The 15,631-nt window shown below is 42.8% G+C and overlaps 1 protein-coding gene across 2 annotated transcripts in view; it reads right to left on the bottom strand.

Moving 5' to 3' along the window:
• Positions 1 to 3,255: 3,255 nt before the first annotated feature.
• The window catches only part of gtf2e2 (general transcription factor IIE, polypeptide 2, beta), a 74,342-nt gene continuing 61,966 nt past the window's right edge, over positions 3,256 to 15,631 (bottom strand). For both annotated transcript variants that reach the window (XM_072495747.1, XM_072495744.1), the window contains exons 5-8: positions 13,020 to 13,202; positions 11,539 to 11,632; positions 4,147 to 4,262; positions 3,256 to 3,743 (exon numbers count right to left, since the gene is read on the bottom strand). In XM_072495747.1, coding sequence (XP_072351848.1) covers positions 3,627 to 3,743; positions 4,147 to 4,262; positions 11,539 to 11,632; positions 13,020 to 13,202 — 510 coding nt within the window. In that variant the 3' untranslated portion in view covers positions 3,256 to 3,626. The remainder of the gene's footprint in view (positions 3,744 to 4,146; positions 4,263 to 11,538; positions 11,633 to 13,019; positions 13,203 to 15,631) is intronic.

The raw sequence follows: 15,631 nt of genomic DNA, 5'->3' as shown, positions 1-15,631 counted from the left end.
TCATCTAGAGTAGTGGTCTGGGTCATTGAATATATTCAAAGCTGAATCAGACATATTCTTGATTTAGGAGGGAGTTGAGGGAATTGGGGCAGGCAGGAAATGGCATTAAGGTTAAAATCAGATCAGTCACGATTTTATTACGCCTGCTCCTATTTTTTATGATCCCATCAAAAACTCAATCAAGCTTAAGAACAATTTTCCTTTGGCAAATGCGCTAGTTCGCCTTTATTAGCTCCTTGTTGTCTAAGTTGCTGTTGATTTCACTCAGATATTGCTTCAGTTTCCTCATCACCGATGTTAAACAGACTGACCTATAATTGTCAAGTTTATCCTTTTTTTGAACAAAGGTTTAATATTTGACATCTTTTTGTCCTCTGGTACCACTTCTGTATACAAGGACGATTGAGAGATTATGGCCAGTACCTCTACAATTTCTACTCTTACTTCCCTCAGAAACCTAAGATGCATCCCATCCGGACCGGCTGATTAATCTTAAGTATAGCCAGCCTTTCTAGTACCTTGACTTTATCTGTTTTTATCTCAAGCTGTATCCTGGTAACCTCTTTGTTCACCATAACCTTTTGAAATACCTCAATTTTCGATCAGGGCATGTTTCAACCTTTTAAATATTGAGTTTAATAATTTTAGATTATATTCACTGCTTTTTTCTTTGGACATCAGTTCTGATAATGATTCTGGTCTTGCAATTTACACCCCCTTCTGTTTCTTAAATACTATTCATTTTACCTTGCACGATCATTCTTTTCGGTCATTTAATCTCTCCCATCCCATCACAGGTCTTTCCCCTTATTCTTTCTTCTCCCCACCCCTTTTCCCTTCCTTAAACCAGTTATATCTCCAACTTTTTTCAGTTTTGATGAAAGGTCATTAACTGCTCATCTCTTGGCAGATGCTGCTGTATTTCTAGGATTTTCTATTTTTATTTTGAATCTTATTTCTTATTGTAGATTAATGCTCATATTTACTCACATTGTAGATTAATGCTCATATTTACTCACATTATCTAATCCATTATTTTTCGAGGAATGAAAATGTAGTATTAATCATATTTCTGCTGGGTGGTTTTCATATTAGAAGAGGTTTGAACAAATAATTGGAAATGTGGTTTGTGCAAAGCTCATTTAAATCTGACACTGCTAGTTTCTTGACTATGTATTTTTCACCTTTGATAGTGATTGCAATGGACTACTCCCTCGCCTGCATTCCCCTGTCCTCGCTCTTCCCTGTGATTCAGTCTTTTTGAGCAGAGCGAGGCAGCACAGTCCCGCGCAAACATATTAACTGTCCAATAAGTCTTTATTTCTGGAGTGATCCTCCTCTTATCCGCTTTCATCTTTGCCTCGTCTGCCCCTTGTCCAGGCCGTTGTTCCATATGAATTTGTTTGCCTCCGCCGGGGTGCTGAAATACTGCTCTTGGCCTGGTACCTGACCCAGGGCCTGGCTGCGAATAGCATACCAAATTGCACCCCGTTGTTGTACAGGCCGACTTTGCCTGATTAAACTCAGTCCTGCGTTTTCCCAGGTCTGCCCCAAGTCTTGGTAAATTTGGATTTTGTGCCCTTCCCAAGTACTCACTTTAGTCTGCTTGGCCACCTGAGGATCCCCTCACAATCCTGGTATCAGGCAGCTTTGCAATGACTGCTCTCCCGCCTTGGGTTTCGGTCTGAGCGACCCGTGTGCTCCGTCGAGCTCTGGGGGTTGGTGAAGCTGTCTCTCCCGACTAGGTTGCCCAGTATTTGGGTGACGTAGCCCATTGGGCCTCTGCCCTTGATATCTTCTGGCAGGCCCGCAATCTGAATGTTCCTTCGTCGGGACCGGTTTTCTTTATCCTCGACTTTCCCCTTGGGCCGCCACCAACCTTTTAACTTCTGATTCCAGCGCAACAATCCTGTTGCTCTGGTTCGTTGAGGTTTTCTCTAGGTCGGGGATTGTCCTTTCCTGTGCTTGCACCTTCTTCCCCAACCCGATGTGACTGTGCTGACCACCGCCACCTGGATTTCGATCCTGATCGCCTCTTTCATGGCGGTCAGCTCCTTCATGAGGAAAGTCTTCTATCTATTTCCAGGTGGTGGGTGGAGGAGGCTTGGGTCGTCTCCCTCTCTCTTGGGTGGCCAGGACCCTCTCGCCTCGTGGGTCTGCCGGCTCGTCCGCCTGCTGCTTGTGGCTCTTTCCACCGCTTCTGCTGTCCCTTCGATCTTGCGAACATTTTGGTGTTGATCCTTTCTTCTCACTGTTGAGGTTAATTTACCATTGAAGTTTCAGGCAAAAGTTGCCTAAAAGTGCCTATTTGGTTCTGGTCTGGAGAAGAGCCACCTGATGTGCGTTCTCTCGCACATCACCGTCACTGGAAGTCCTATGTGATGCTAGGGCCCACATGCATTAGTGTGAGGGGGTGCTGAGAGAGGCGAGGCAATTTATCTCATCTTGCGCTCCAGCAGCCTCCTGCTAGGTACGAAGAAAGAAGAATGACAATTAAGGAAACAGCACTTGATGACAATAAGCCCAAACAGAAGTCCATGATCTGTATGGGCTCAGAAGTCAACCACATGAAATTTAAATTCATTTTTATCAATTAAAATTAATTTTCCAAATAATTTGCAAATGAGTACTGATACCAACACATCCTGCTGTTCTGATTTGGGATTTCACCATCAGTGAGGCAAAATAGCCAAAAATAAACAGCCCTTTCCAAACCTTCAGGTCCATAAAATTTTACCAGGACGAGCCAATAAGTAAGAAATAGAAGAGAAATAGGACCAATATTCCGGAGCTCATTGGCCACAATTAGGAAATCCCTGACCGAATGTATTAGTGTTGAATAATGTTGATTTTAATTCACAAAATAAAAAGATGCATTTTTAAAAGTGTAAAATTTGCTTGAGTGGGAGAGGTGAGGGGTAAGGTTTGGAAAATAGTATGTTGTCAAACTGAGGGGACGATGTTTAATTTTGGCGGAGTTCAAATACTTGCTTTCTAAAGTTTGACAATATTGTGGAAGAGCATTTATCCATCAACCAAAGAAGGATCCATATGTTTTTAGGTTGGGGACTCCTGAGAAACACTCCTGCTTCACCACCGAAATGTAAAAACAGGGGTCTGTTGAATTCCTGCAAAGTTACAGAGGGGAGTGGGAGGAGAATTTCTTGACCACACTGTAGTGCTGCATGAGGCACTGGCTGACTCCAAGATATGCTGGTGAAAATAGGGTATCAAAGATTAAGCAATTCTCATGGATTCTGTTCACTTTTTATTGTACAATAGTCCTGAAACCACTTTAGATTTCAAAAAAAGAGAGTTCTTTAGATTTCTAAAAAGAGAGTTGTGAATCTATAAAGCAGAAATCACATTTTACTGAGCAAATATCTACCAAAACAAACACACTACGTTGCCTCATTCCGATTACCGAATTTGTAATTCTGGTTCTGCACAATTCTCTAATTAGCCACTATATGAACGGATTAGATTTAAGTAACTGAATTAAAGGAAATAGTTAGAAAGGTTGTGCTCAGTATTCCAGTGCTGTGTACCAATCGCAGCATGATTTGCTGACTTAGTCAACCTCCAATAATTAATCAATTATCTTTCTACTTCCAGGTTCAGCATGGTTACTCTTTGCCAGATACTCCTTCAGTATAGTCCTCAAGTATTCCTGCAAGATGGTCATTATGTGTCTTGAACTTCCTTCTCTGGGAAGCAGGCTTTTTCCTCTTCTGAACACATGCCTACAGATAAATACACATATTTTAGAAATTATGTCTGACAAACTGGATTTCTTTTCCTGTTAGCAAACAGCTGAAGAGAGCATTTGTCACCTTAAGAGATTAATAATGGCTATTTAAGGCTAGGGAACACAGATAGCTCTACATTTCTGAGTACAGACAAGTAGTGAGCAAGCATGACAAACACCAATATATTTAACAAAGCAGCACAGGCAACATGGTTATAGACGGTGAACTTGGTCACTCATTACGGACACACAATGAAACCTGTCCTTGTAAATGATTTATTATAAAATAATATTTCTAATTTCAATTCCAAAGTGTTCAGAAACAGAGAGGCTCTGGGGACAGAGGGGTCAGTTGAGGTCATTCAGTAGTGGGAAGGTTTAAATGGAAATGTACTTACCACCTTCTTTGGTCCAGTCTCCTGCATTGAAGAAATCCCCTGTTTTTTCAAATACTCCTCAATCTTCTCTTCATCCATAGAATCCACTGGAATACTTCTCCAAAGTTTTTGAAATTCTGCATCAGAATAAAGACTTCATTGTTATAATTAGTAGTTTTTAAACAAAACTGTGGATATAATTTATGCTTGGAATTAGTCTGTCTAAATGAAAACACATTATCAAAAAGGTAATAATCCCTGGATTGTTACCAGAGTAACATTGTTGCCCCTCCTGGATGAGGGTCACAACTGACGCCTCACCAAACTACTTACAAAGATATTTTTGAATCAAGTTTACTATATTCGGATCAAATGTGTCACAGAGACTCTTATGCAGTTAATCATTGTCACACAGACTGATATTCAATAAGTAACTCAATAAGTGATAACTGTGTTTCTCAATTCACGAATAGAACTCAAACGTCACCCTAAGTAGAACAGCTGGCCAAGGTATTCTCAAAGGAAGCTTAACTGGTCACCAAGCCCCTGACTCGGGTAATCTTTTGCGATGGCTATTCCTGGGGCTTTCGCTGATGAAGCTTTGAGTCCCCGTTTCTGTGTCACTGCCTCAAACAAATTCCTCTCAACACCAGTTTACTCGAGCACCCACTCATTTGTCCACTTGGCCATCCATGGCACACGTAATAGCCACCTGTGTCCTTACATTTCAAATGCTCTTATCGGAGCCTCGTCACTCTTCTTGATGATCCAGCTTTCACAGCCATACATAGTCACCGGCCACACAAGGACTTTCGGAAGACAAATTTACATTGTAATCGAGATGCTGTGGCCAACAACATGATGGGCCTCGTTAAGTCTAACCAGAATTTTTGGGTGCTCTGCATCTTATGGGATGAATGCCCTATGATAGTGGAAGGTATCAACTTGTATGAGCTGAGCTCCATTAATCAGAACCTTACAGTGAAAGGTCAAAGAATGATAAGAGATCTAATTTCTTGTTGTCTCTTTGGGGATTTCCCCTATGTTGATGACTTCCTAGTTTGAACATCGATTCTGTCCAGAATTATCAGTGTTGAGGAAACATCTTTTTGCTGAATGTAAATATCCTGCCATGTGTTCACATACTGTTTGCATTTCTAAAGAGATAGTTCCAAACAAGTGCATTTACGTAGCACTTTTAGAGATTAAAATGTGTTAAAGTTCTTGACAAGTGTTAACAAAATTTGACACTAAGCTACAGAAGGTCAGATGATCAAAAGCTTGGTCAATGCGGTAAGTCTCAAAAGGAATCACAAAAGAGAAAGTGATGTAGGTAGGTGGAGAGGTTTAGGGAGGAATCTCCAGAGCTCAAGAGCACTGATATTTGAAGGTATGGCTACCAGTGGTGGAGTAATTAAAATTGGAATGACATAGGAGGCCGGAATTGGTGGAGCACAAAGATTTTGCAGAGATTCAAACCTTCTAGAGATCAAAGAAGTAGGGAGTAGTGAGGCCCTGGAATAATTTTTAAAATGAGAATTTAAAAATCAAGACGCCGCTCAACATATTTAATTAGGGAGCACAGGGGGGGCTGGGTAAGAAGGACTTTGTGTAAGGGCAGGGTTTTGAATTACCTCAAGTTTACCTCAAGGGGGTAAGACGTGGAGAGGATGGTCAAGTGTGCACTGGAATAGACAAGTCGAGAGGTAACAAAGACATGGATGGAAGTTTGAATAGTAGGTAAGGGGAGGCAAAGAGGAGTTGGTCAATATTAAGGAGGTAGAAATAGGTGGTTTTAGAAATGGCACAGATATGGGTCAGAGGCTAACTCCAGGGTCAAATATACCACCAATGTTCTGAAGTATCATGTCCAACCGCCGACAGTCGTCAGGGAGAGAGATGGAGTCAGCGGTAAGAGAACAAATTTCACATCGGGGCTGAAGGCAATGGCTTTTATCTTCCCAATATTTGGAGTAAATTTCTGCTGATCCAGTAGTGAATGTCTGACAGCTTAAAGACAGTGGAGGGTTCATGAGAGGTGGAGGCGAGGTAGAGATGGATGTCTTCAACTCGGATGCGGAAACTAATGCCATGGGTAGCATTTAATGTGATATATCCCAGAGCGAGGGTCCATCCTGCTCAGGACTCCGGTGGCTAATGGAGGGGTATGTAGGTGTCAAGGGCTTCTTTCATAGAAAGACCACCCCTTGTCAGGGTCTGCTTTACTTGCCCAGCAAGCTGATCCCATTTACCTGTGTTCTGGGGCCTTCAGACCTGTTCCTGGTCCCTGGCCTGTGCAGTACCAGCAGCAGCCATCGGTCCTAGTAGTTTCTGATTGGCCAGTGGCTCTCGGAGGCAGGACATCTTCCTGCATTGATGAAGCAGGTGCCTGACGGGTTTTTGATTGTGTTGGAACAACTAGGAACGTCTGTGGCTGGTTGCCACCTGCTCTTTAGCTGGTGTTTGGGCTAATCACTGCAGCCATTGAATCCAACCCTATGTTTTGAATGATGTCGCCAAGGGGCAGGGTGTAGTAAGAATCAGGAAGGGAAGATACACATCTGAGATAAAGGTGTGGGGGCAGGTAAATAAGCCACTGCATGCAATTTTTTGGCTGTAACTGAATAGATAAGAACGGAACCTAGTGAATGCAGTCCCAGCTAGATGGTGTAGTGGTATAGGTCCACTTCATAGCCAATTGTGTCAAAGGTTGCAGACAGATTAAGACAAGGAGAGGGATAATTTATCATTGCCAATCATATAGGATGTCATTTGTGACTTTGGTAAATCTATTTTGTATCTACGGTGGGGAACAAAACCTGATTTGGGAGTATTTAAACATGAAATTCCAAGATAGACAAGCATTTGGGAGGCAACATTTTTGAGGACTTTAGAGAAGAAAGGGAGTTTGGAGGTGAGGCAGTTGCTTACAGGACAGGAGTGTTAAATTTTTTTGAAGAGGGAATGAGAATGGCAGATTTGAAGGAGGGGGTGGAGAAATGGCTATCAGCTAACATAGGAGCTAGGAAGGAATGTTGAATGGTCAACAGGAATGATTTGCCTGTCCGGATGCCAATTAGTATACAGATTGGGTCGTAAGCCTGAGAGTACCAGCCATGAAGTTGTGTTCTTTAAATTTGGTTCCTAACTTCTGATATTCCCTTAGCAGGACCTCACTTTTCTTTCCCAAGTTATGCATCTTATCCCATCCCTCCACAAAATTTCCAAGTTCTTCTCAGGTTGCTGTTCTATATCCAGGTTAGTGCACATCCTTCTGGATTCAGTCGCAACTGGACAGAACGCTAACTATTCTCCTTAAAATAGAGAAGGTTATGGGAAATTTAACCAAAATGTTCAAAATTATGAGAGGTTTTGATAGACTAGATTGAGAGAAACTATTTCCACTAGCAGGAGGATTGATAACTGAACGATCAGCGACCGAAGACATGGATTGAAGATAAATGGGAGATGAGAATTATATTTTAGGTGGTGAATTGTTGTGATCTGAAATGCAGTGCCTGAAAGCAGTTTCAATAACGACTTTCAAAAAGGGAGTTGATCTTTACTTTTATGGAAAATGGAGAGCCAAAATCAAACTGCATTCCCAATATTCGTTATTCTTTATTTAAAAGCTCATTGCTATAATGTGACAATGACAACCTTCGAATATGTCAACTGCCTCAAATCACAAAATAACCTTTACTCATTCATTTATTTAAAAATTAAGTAGCCAAGTCAATTATTTTTCTTCATCTTGAGTCTGTGTGTAATTTATCAGGACAGTGTTTAATAAAAAGCTTGATTGTAAATTAAGAAGTTACGCAAGTATTCACTTCAACTCACCCACGGTTCCAGATGATAAATGTATTGTATTTTCAGTTCTTAGATCGGTGCCTAGTTTCTGATTTACTACTACAATTGCTGTGATACATTCTAATTAGGAACCCAGCAAAATATGGGGCAAGTCATCAATGGCATAAGAGGTATGCTAAGTTGCAAGCTTTACAGTGCATTTTGGTAATCCTGTTGATGCAGTAAAACCTGAGCCAAAATACTGCCCCATCAGTGCCTTTCCTCTGGTTTATTAATGTCCTTTAGCACTAATCACAGAAAAGAAGTGCCTGGTACAACCAGAGTGATATTTTGAATTCCCACATCAGCCATCTTCATCATCCTCCTGGTACATTTGGATTCAAGGAATCTTCTAATATTCCAACAACCAATCACTCACCTGAAGTAATTTAGCCATTAATACCAAATTAAAAGTATTTTGTACGGCGAACTGGAATGAAGCTGACTAAACAACTGAATCCATTATTAAGGAGGCAGTAACTGGACATTTGGAAAGTCAATATGCAATCCATCAGAGTCAGCATGGTTTTAAGAAGGGTACGAATTTGTTGGGAGTTCTTCAAAGATGTAATAAGTAAAGTGAAAAATTGTAGATGTCGTGTATCTGGGTTTCCAGAAGACACTTAATAAGGTGCTGCACAAAAGGATAATATGCAAGTTGCAATGAGGAAATCAGAAATTTACAAATGGATATGGAGAAGTTAAGTGAGTGGGCCAAAATTTCACAGAAGGAATTTAACATGGATAAGTGTTAGGTTATCCATCTTGGTCAGAGGAATAAAATGGCAACTTATCTAAATGGAGAGAAACCTCAAAATGCTTCGCTGCAGAGGAATCTGGGTGTCCTCGTATATGAATTGCAGAAAGTTAGTATGCAGATGCAGCAGGTAATAAGGAAGACAAATGGAATTTGGGCATTCATTACTAATGGAACAGAATATAAAAGCAGAGGTGCTGTTGGAACTGTATAGGGTGTTGGTGAAACTGCATCCGGAGTACTGAGCAGTTTTGGTCCCTTTATTTGAGGAAGGATGTAAATGAATTAGAGGCAGTTCAGGTAAGGTTAATTATAATTATTCCATGAATGAAGTACTCATCATATGAAGAGAGATTGAGTACTTTAGGCCTATACTCGCTCGAGTTTAGAAGAATGAGAGATCTAATTGAGTTATATAACATGCTGGGGACTTCCGGTGACGGTGGGGGGAGGCAGCTGCACATTGGAGGGCTCCCGCTCGGGAATAGAAATTTTGGGGTTTTAACGCCCAATCCCAGGGGCAACGGAGGCTGAAAAGGCTGTAAGAAGGCACAGGGAGGAGAAATGTCCAAGTTTGGGAAAAAACGGTTGTGAAAAGGGGGTTAATGAAAGTCCGCCGGTGAGTGGAAAAGTCAGCACAGGAACTGTAAGGAAAGCGGAGGCTGGGGCACTAGGGGAGGCCGCATTGCTCACAGCAGAAGAAATGACCAAGGTGATGGCTGTGGAACTTGAAAAACAGTTCACAAAGCACATGGAAGCGATGAAGGAGGAGATGGGGGCGGTATTGAAAGTGCTGGTGGAGGCGGCGATTGCCCCTGTGAGGGCAGCGGTATCAAGCACAGCGGCGGAGGTGCAGGAGCCAGGTGAGACACTGAGGAAGTGGATGAGGCTGTTAGGGGCTGTTTCGCACACTGGGCTAAATCACTGGCTTTTAAAGCAGACCAAGCAGGCCAGCAGCACGGTTCAATTCTCATACCAGCCTCCCCGAACAGGCGCCGGAATGTGGCGACTAGGGGCTTTTCACAGTAACTTCATTGAAGCCTACTTGTGACAATAAGCGATTTTCATTTCATTTTCATTTTCAAGAGGTATTATCACAGCTCAGTGATCAACTCACCTCGATGGGGAAGGAGGTGAGGAAGGTGACAGAGATCAACAAGGGTCTGCGAGCCAAAATGGAGGACCTGGAAAACAGATCCAGGCAGCAGAATCTGAGGATCGTGGGTCTGCCCGAAGGGGTGGAAGGCCCGAGGCCGACGGAGTATTTTGACACAATGTTGGTGGAGCTATTGGGGGAGGGGGACGATCCCTCTTGATACGAACTGGATTGGGCTCATTGGTCTTGGAGGCCTACACCAAAGACAAGTGAGCCGCCAAGAGTAGTAACTGTGTTTTTCCGTAGGTACAGCGTGAAGGGCAAAGCAGAAACGGATGGTGCAGTGGGCTGGAGCTGGCATAGGCATATACCAGGACTTTACGGTGGAGCTAGCGAGGAGGCGGGTTGCTGTCAGCCGGGTGAAGAAGGCACTGTACATCAGCAAGGTGCAGTGTGGCATAGTACATCCAGCTAAGTTGAGGGTGACCTACAAATCCAAGGACTTTTATTTTGGGACAGCAGAAGCGTTAGAGGAGTTTGCAAGAGCAGAAGGACTGTGGCAGAATTGAGAAATGGACTGAGAGCAGGTCGTATACCGATGTAGCCGCATGTGACTTTATTTTTTCACTGCGTGTTGGTGTATGTACTAAATGAGTCGACGCTGTATATTTGGATCAGGGAAGAGTTGGGACTTTCATTTGCAATGATGGTTCATTGGAGCTTGGGTGTGTCTGCTGGGGTTGTCTGCAAAAGGGGGTTTCTTGGTTTTCTTGGGACCGGGCAAGGGGGAAGGAGACCCGGGCGGGGGCCTCCACGCTGGCCGGTTTAAGCCGGCCAGTGAACGAGAGTGAGATGGGGGAGGGGCTGCAGCCATCGGCGCCTGGTAGAACAGGTTTCGGTGAGTCTAGCCGGGGTGAAAAGTTGTGTGGTGGTGGTGGTGGGGGGGGGGGGGGGGGGGGGGGGGGAGTTTACTAGAGGAAGTGGAGGGAGGAGTCTGGGAGGGGGGTTGGGGGTGTCTACACCTTATGGGTGTCATTCATGATGCTCTTTCGGGGATTGGATGGCGTTGAACATTAGGGAGGGGGGTTGGGGGACGTGGACTATATATATCAATGGTGACCAGAGACGATTCCGGATTCCTTTTTTCCTCCTTGGGAGGTTTTGTTTTATTTGCTGCTTATATGGTCAGGTGGGCCATTGTTTGGGGGGTGGTGGGAGGATGGGATCGTTGTTGTTAATAAGGTTTCTCATCCGTTTACTGTTTGTTGGTGGGGTGTAAATTCTGAAGAAAATGTGAAAATGGAGAATAAAACTACTTTACAAAAAAGTTATATAACATGCTAAAGGACGTCGACAGGGTAGAGGTAGAGAAAATGTTTCCCCGAGTTGGATATTCTAGAATGAGAGGCCATAGTTTTAGGTGAAGGTGTGGTAGATTTAACAGAGAAATGAGGAGGAATTACTTCACTCAAAGGGTTGTGAATCTGTGAAATTCTCTACCCCAGAGTATCATGCTCAGCAGAACACTAAACACATTTGAGGAGATAGATAGGTTTTTAATAGCAGGATGAAGGGTTATGGGGAGCAGGCAGGAAAGTGGAGATGAGACCCAGATGAGATCAGCCATGATTGTATTGCATGGCAGAACAAGCTCGAGGGGCTGAATTGCCTACGCCTGCTGCTAGTTCTTATGAAAAGTTCTTCTTACCTTCATCCATGGTGAACTGGCAGCTTTTGTCATTATAGAAGAGGATCTTCTTCTTATCTGGTCGCGTCACAAAAATAATTTGGTCCCCCAACACCTAGGAAGGTACATAAACCCAAATTTCATTCATTTTTCATTATCACAATACCTTTTCATAGCACAAAATATGTTGAAAACATAGATGTTAATAGGGCCTATGTTTGCTTCAATTCTTCTTGCAGTGCTGGTTGTATAGATGATATTGAACTATCTAGAGGAGCTGCTGAAATGGATCTTGAAGTGGTAGACTCCAGTTCCATTTTCAATTGCAGCAGAACATTACCAGAGGTTGATTCTACAGATCAGCAGACTTCAAGGTTTTATGCATGTACAAAGGAGACAGAAAGCGAAGGTCTGTGACAGGGTGGATGGAGGCAAAAATGAACCGACAAAAGGGATGATGCCTACAAGGGAAAAGGAGATGGTGACTGTACACATAAACAGACAAATTGTGTGTATCCGGAGGTGTGAATGACAAGGCAGAATCATTACCAACAATTGCCGTTCAAACATAAAATGACAAAAACAAATGGGACAGTGGTAATGACCTGAAATTGTTGAACCCAATGTTGTAGTTGGAAGACCGTCAAGTACCTAATAAAAATATGCTAATCCTCACACCCATTAGAACAGGTTGAAGGTGGAGGACAGAGAGATTAGGATGGGAAATAAAATTAAACTTGTACTCTCTTTTTTTTCTTTCTTTACAAAGTCCTACTCTGGAATGTATTACTTCTATTCATTTCTGAATTTTGGGGTTGAAATTTTATGGAGCCTACAAGAATAGAAAATGTGGCTTGCTGAATTAGGCAGGATACAAAATTTTGATTTCCCAACAGTGAGTTCAGATGCAGAGAATAAGTCAGCGATCTGCTTATGTCACTGCCGGGGCACGTGCTGTCCTGTGCTGGGTTATTATATTTGTATGCCATGAATACTCATTGGCATAAAACTTTTTAAAAATTACATCTTACCTTCAAGATAAAGTCAGTGGCATACAAGAGTCTAGTGGCATCCAGTTCACATTAAGGTGCCACGCACAATTCAGTTTTGTGCAGTTGTGTCGGAGGTCAGCAGTTTTACTTGTTGAACTCATGGGAAGGGAGCAAGAGATTGCGTGCTTGCGGGACTGGAATATGTTAGGGATCAGAGGAGGGGGGGGGGGGGGGGGGCATCGGGTTGGGGCATAGAAGAGTGGAAGAGGAATCCAAGGGAGGGCAGAGAATGCAGTTGGGAGCACGGAAGGGGAAAGGACCTGGCACCCTGGGTGTGGCGGTAGGGACACAAGGACAGTTAGACCGGGGAGGAAAATGAGAAACCTAAAGGCAGGGTTAGTAGTGTCCACAGGTGGGTTCATCTCAGGGTGTTGGATGGCAGAGGGAACGTTCACAGTCTGGGGGTGCGGGGGAGTTGATTTGGTATGGAGGCAATGTTTATAACGATACCTTTATCGCTTTCTGTGCATTTGGTAGTCCTTCCTCTATATCGTCTAAGAGGATTCCTCCCAAACCTCGCTGATCATGCTTGTCCAAAAGCCTCAGAAGAGCCTTTTTATCTCTCAAATTGTACTTGGGTTTAAAGGCATATTTTCCATCTGTCACATCGATTTTTGGGTTGCTTAGCAAAGCCTGAGGAAAAAAATAAAAAGATGCTATTGAAACATTTTTAGGGAAACACAAATTCCTACCAATGAATCTGCTACTTTGGAAAGCCAGGACAAAGCAACTTTCTCAGGGTGCTATACGATGTACTCGTAAAAGGGTTGGGAACCTAGAGTTAAGAGCTCAAAGTGGTAAACGTGCCAAGCTACAAGCAAGATTGCGCCAAACTGGTCATATCCAAATAAGGGACTTAATATTTATAAAACCACTTTATTTATTATAAATACATATATACATTAATGGATATCCATGGCACTGTTAATCGAGCACCATAACCATCAGGCTGCTGCATTATAATAGAGAAGTTTAGAAGTACAGAAGGGTTTCCCCACTATTGGCTCTTCCTTCTCAGCCAAAGCTAATCACGTGCTTTCCACCCAACTAATTCACTATTCATCTATAATTGTTCAATGGCTTCCTTCTGATTTTTAGGTGTCTGATGTTTTTGGGTTCCTGGAAAATGATCTCTGCCTTTCTGATTTTGATTGTTTATCTGCATTGTTTTATTTCTCTTTTTTTCTTGCTTTGACCAGGTCCCTCATGGCAGACTGGTACAAAAGGTGAAGTCACATGGGATCAGGGGTGAGCTGGCAAGGTGGATACAGAACTGGCTAGGTCATAGAAGGCAGAGAGTAGCGATGGAAGGATGCTTTTCTGATTGGAGGGCTGTAACTAGTGGTCTTCCGCAGGGATCAGTGCTGGGACCTTTGCTGTTCGTAGTATATATAAATGATTTGGAGGAAAATGTAACTGGTCTGATTAGTAAGTTTGCAGACATAACAAAGGTTGGTGGAATTGCGGATAGCGATGAGGACTGTCAGAGGATACAGTAGGATTTAGATAGTTTGGAGACTTGGGCGGAGAGATGGCAGATGGAGTTTAATCTGGACAAATGTGAGGTAATGCATTTTCGAAGGTCTAATGCAGGTAGGGAATATACAGTGAATGGTAGGAACCCTCAAGAGTATTGACAGTCAGAGAGATCTAGGTGTACAGGTCCACAGGTCACTGAAAGGGGCAACACAGGTGGAGAAGGTAGTCAAGGCGGCCGGGGCATTGAGTATAAAAATTGGCATGTCATGTTGCAGCTGTATAGAACCTTAGTTAGGCCACACTTGGAGTATAGTGTTCAATTCTGGTCGCCACACTACCAGAAGGATGTGGAGGCTTTAGAGAGGGTGAGAAGAGATTTACCAGGATGTTGCCTGGTATGCAGGGCATTAGCTATGAAGAGAGGTTGAATAAACTCGGTTTGTTCTCACTGGAACGACGGAGGTTGAGGGGAGACCTGATAGAGGTCTACAAAATTATGAGGGGCATAGACAGGGTGGATAGTCAGAGACTTTTTCCCAGATTAGAGGGGTCAATTACTAGGGGGCATAGGTTTAAGGTGCGAGGGGCAAGGTTTAGAGGAGATGTACGAGGCAAGTTGTTTTTACAGAGGGTAGTGGGTGCCTGGAACTCGCTGCCGGATGTGGTGGAGGAAGCAGGGACGATAGTGACATTTAAGGGGCATCTTGACAAATACATGAATAGGATGAGAATAGAGGGATTTGGATCCCGGAAGTGTAGAAGATTTTAGTTTATAGTTTAGACGGGTAGTATGGTCGGCACGGGCTTGGAGGGCTGAAGGGCCTCCAATGCTGTACTTTTCTTTGTTCTTTGTTTTTTTAAGTATGTCCAATTTTTGTGTTTTCTTTCCCTCTTCTTTCTTAGTAGGCAGCAGTTGGTGGGAGGTGAAAATAATGACTGGTGGAGGCAAAACAACTCTAGCATAGGGATAGGATTAGACCATTTCATCCCTTGAGCTTGTTCCACCGAGTCATGGTTGATTTGTGCCTGATTCCAGATATCTGCTTTTGCTTGGGGTGAATGGAATCAAAGGCTATGGGGAGAAAGCAGGATTAGGATATAGAGTTGGATGATCAGTCACGACCGTGATAAATGGCGGAGCAGACTCGAAGGGCCAAAAGGCCTTCTCCTGCTCCTATCTTCTGTGTATCTATGTATGTTTCATATCCCCGAATACCTTTAGTTAAAAGATATCTATCGATTTGAAATTAACAATGATCCAGTGTTAAATGTAATTTGTTGGAGAAAGATTCAAACTTCCACCACCCTTTGCATGTAGAAGTATTTTGTAATATCAATTGTGAAAAGTCAGCTCCAGTCCAAGACCAGCAAAATTAGTTTCTATCTCCCATCCATTCCCTTTAATATTTTGAAAACATCAATAAAATCACTCCTTAATCTTCCAAAACCCAGGGAATACAACCCTAGTTTGTGTAACCCCTTCTTCTAATTCAAATTTAGATATCACTCTTGTAAATCTATGCTACATTCACTCTAAGGTTTCATTTTTTAAAAATAAATATTTTATTGAAAATTTTTGGTCA

Source organism: Scyliorhinus torazame, chromosome 3, assembly GCF_047496885.1.
Source record: "Scyliorhinus torazame isolate Kashiwa2021f chromosome 3, sScyTor2.1, whole genome shotgun sequence".
Taxonomy (NCBI): domain Eukaryota; kingdom Metazoa; phylum Chordata; class Chondrichthyes; order Carcharhiniformes; family Scyliorhinidae; genus Scyliorhinus; species Scyliorhinus torazame.
The sequence above is the reverse complement of the archived record's forward strand: the minus strand, read 5'-3'. Positions and strand labels throughout refer to the sequence as shown.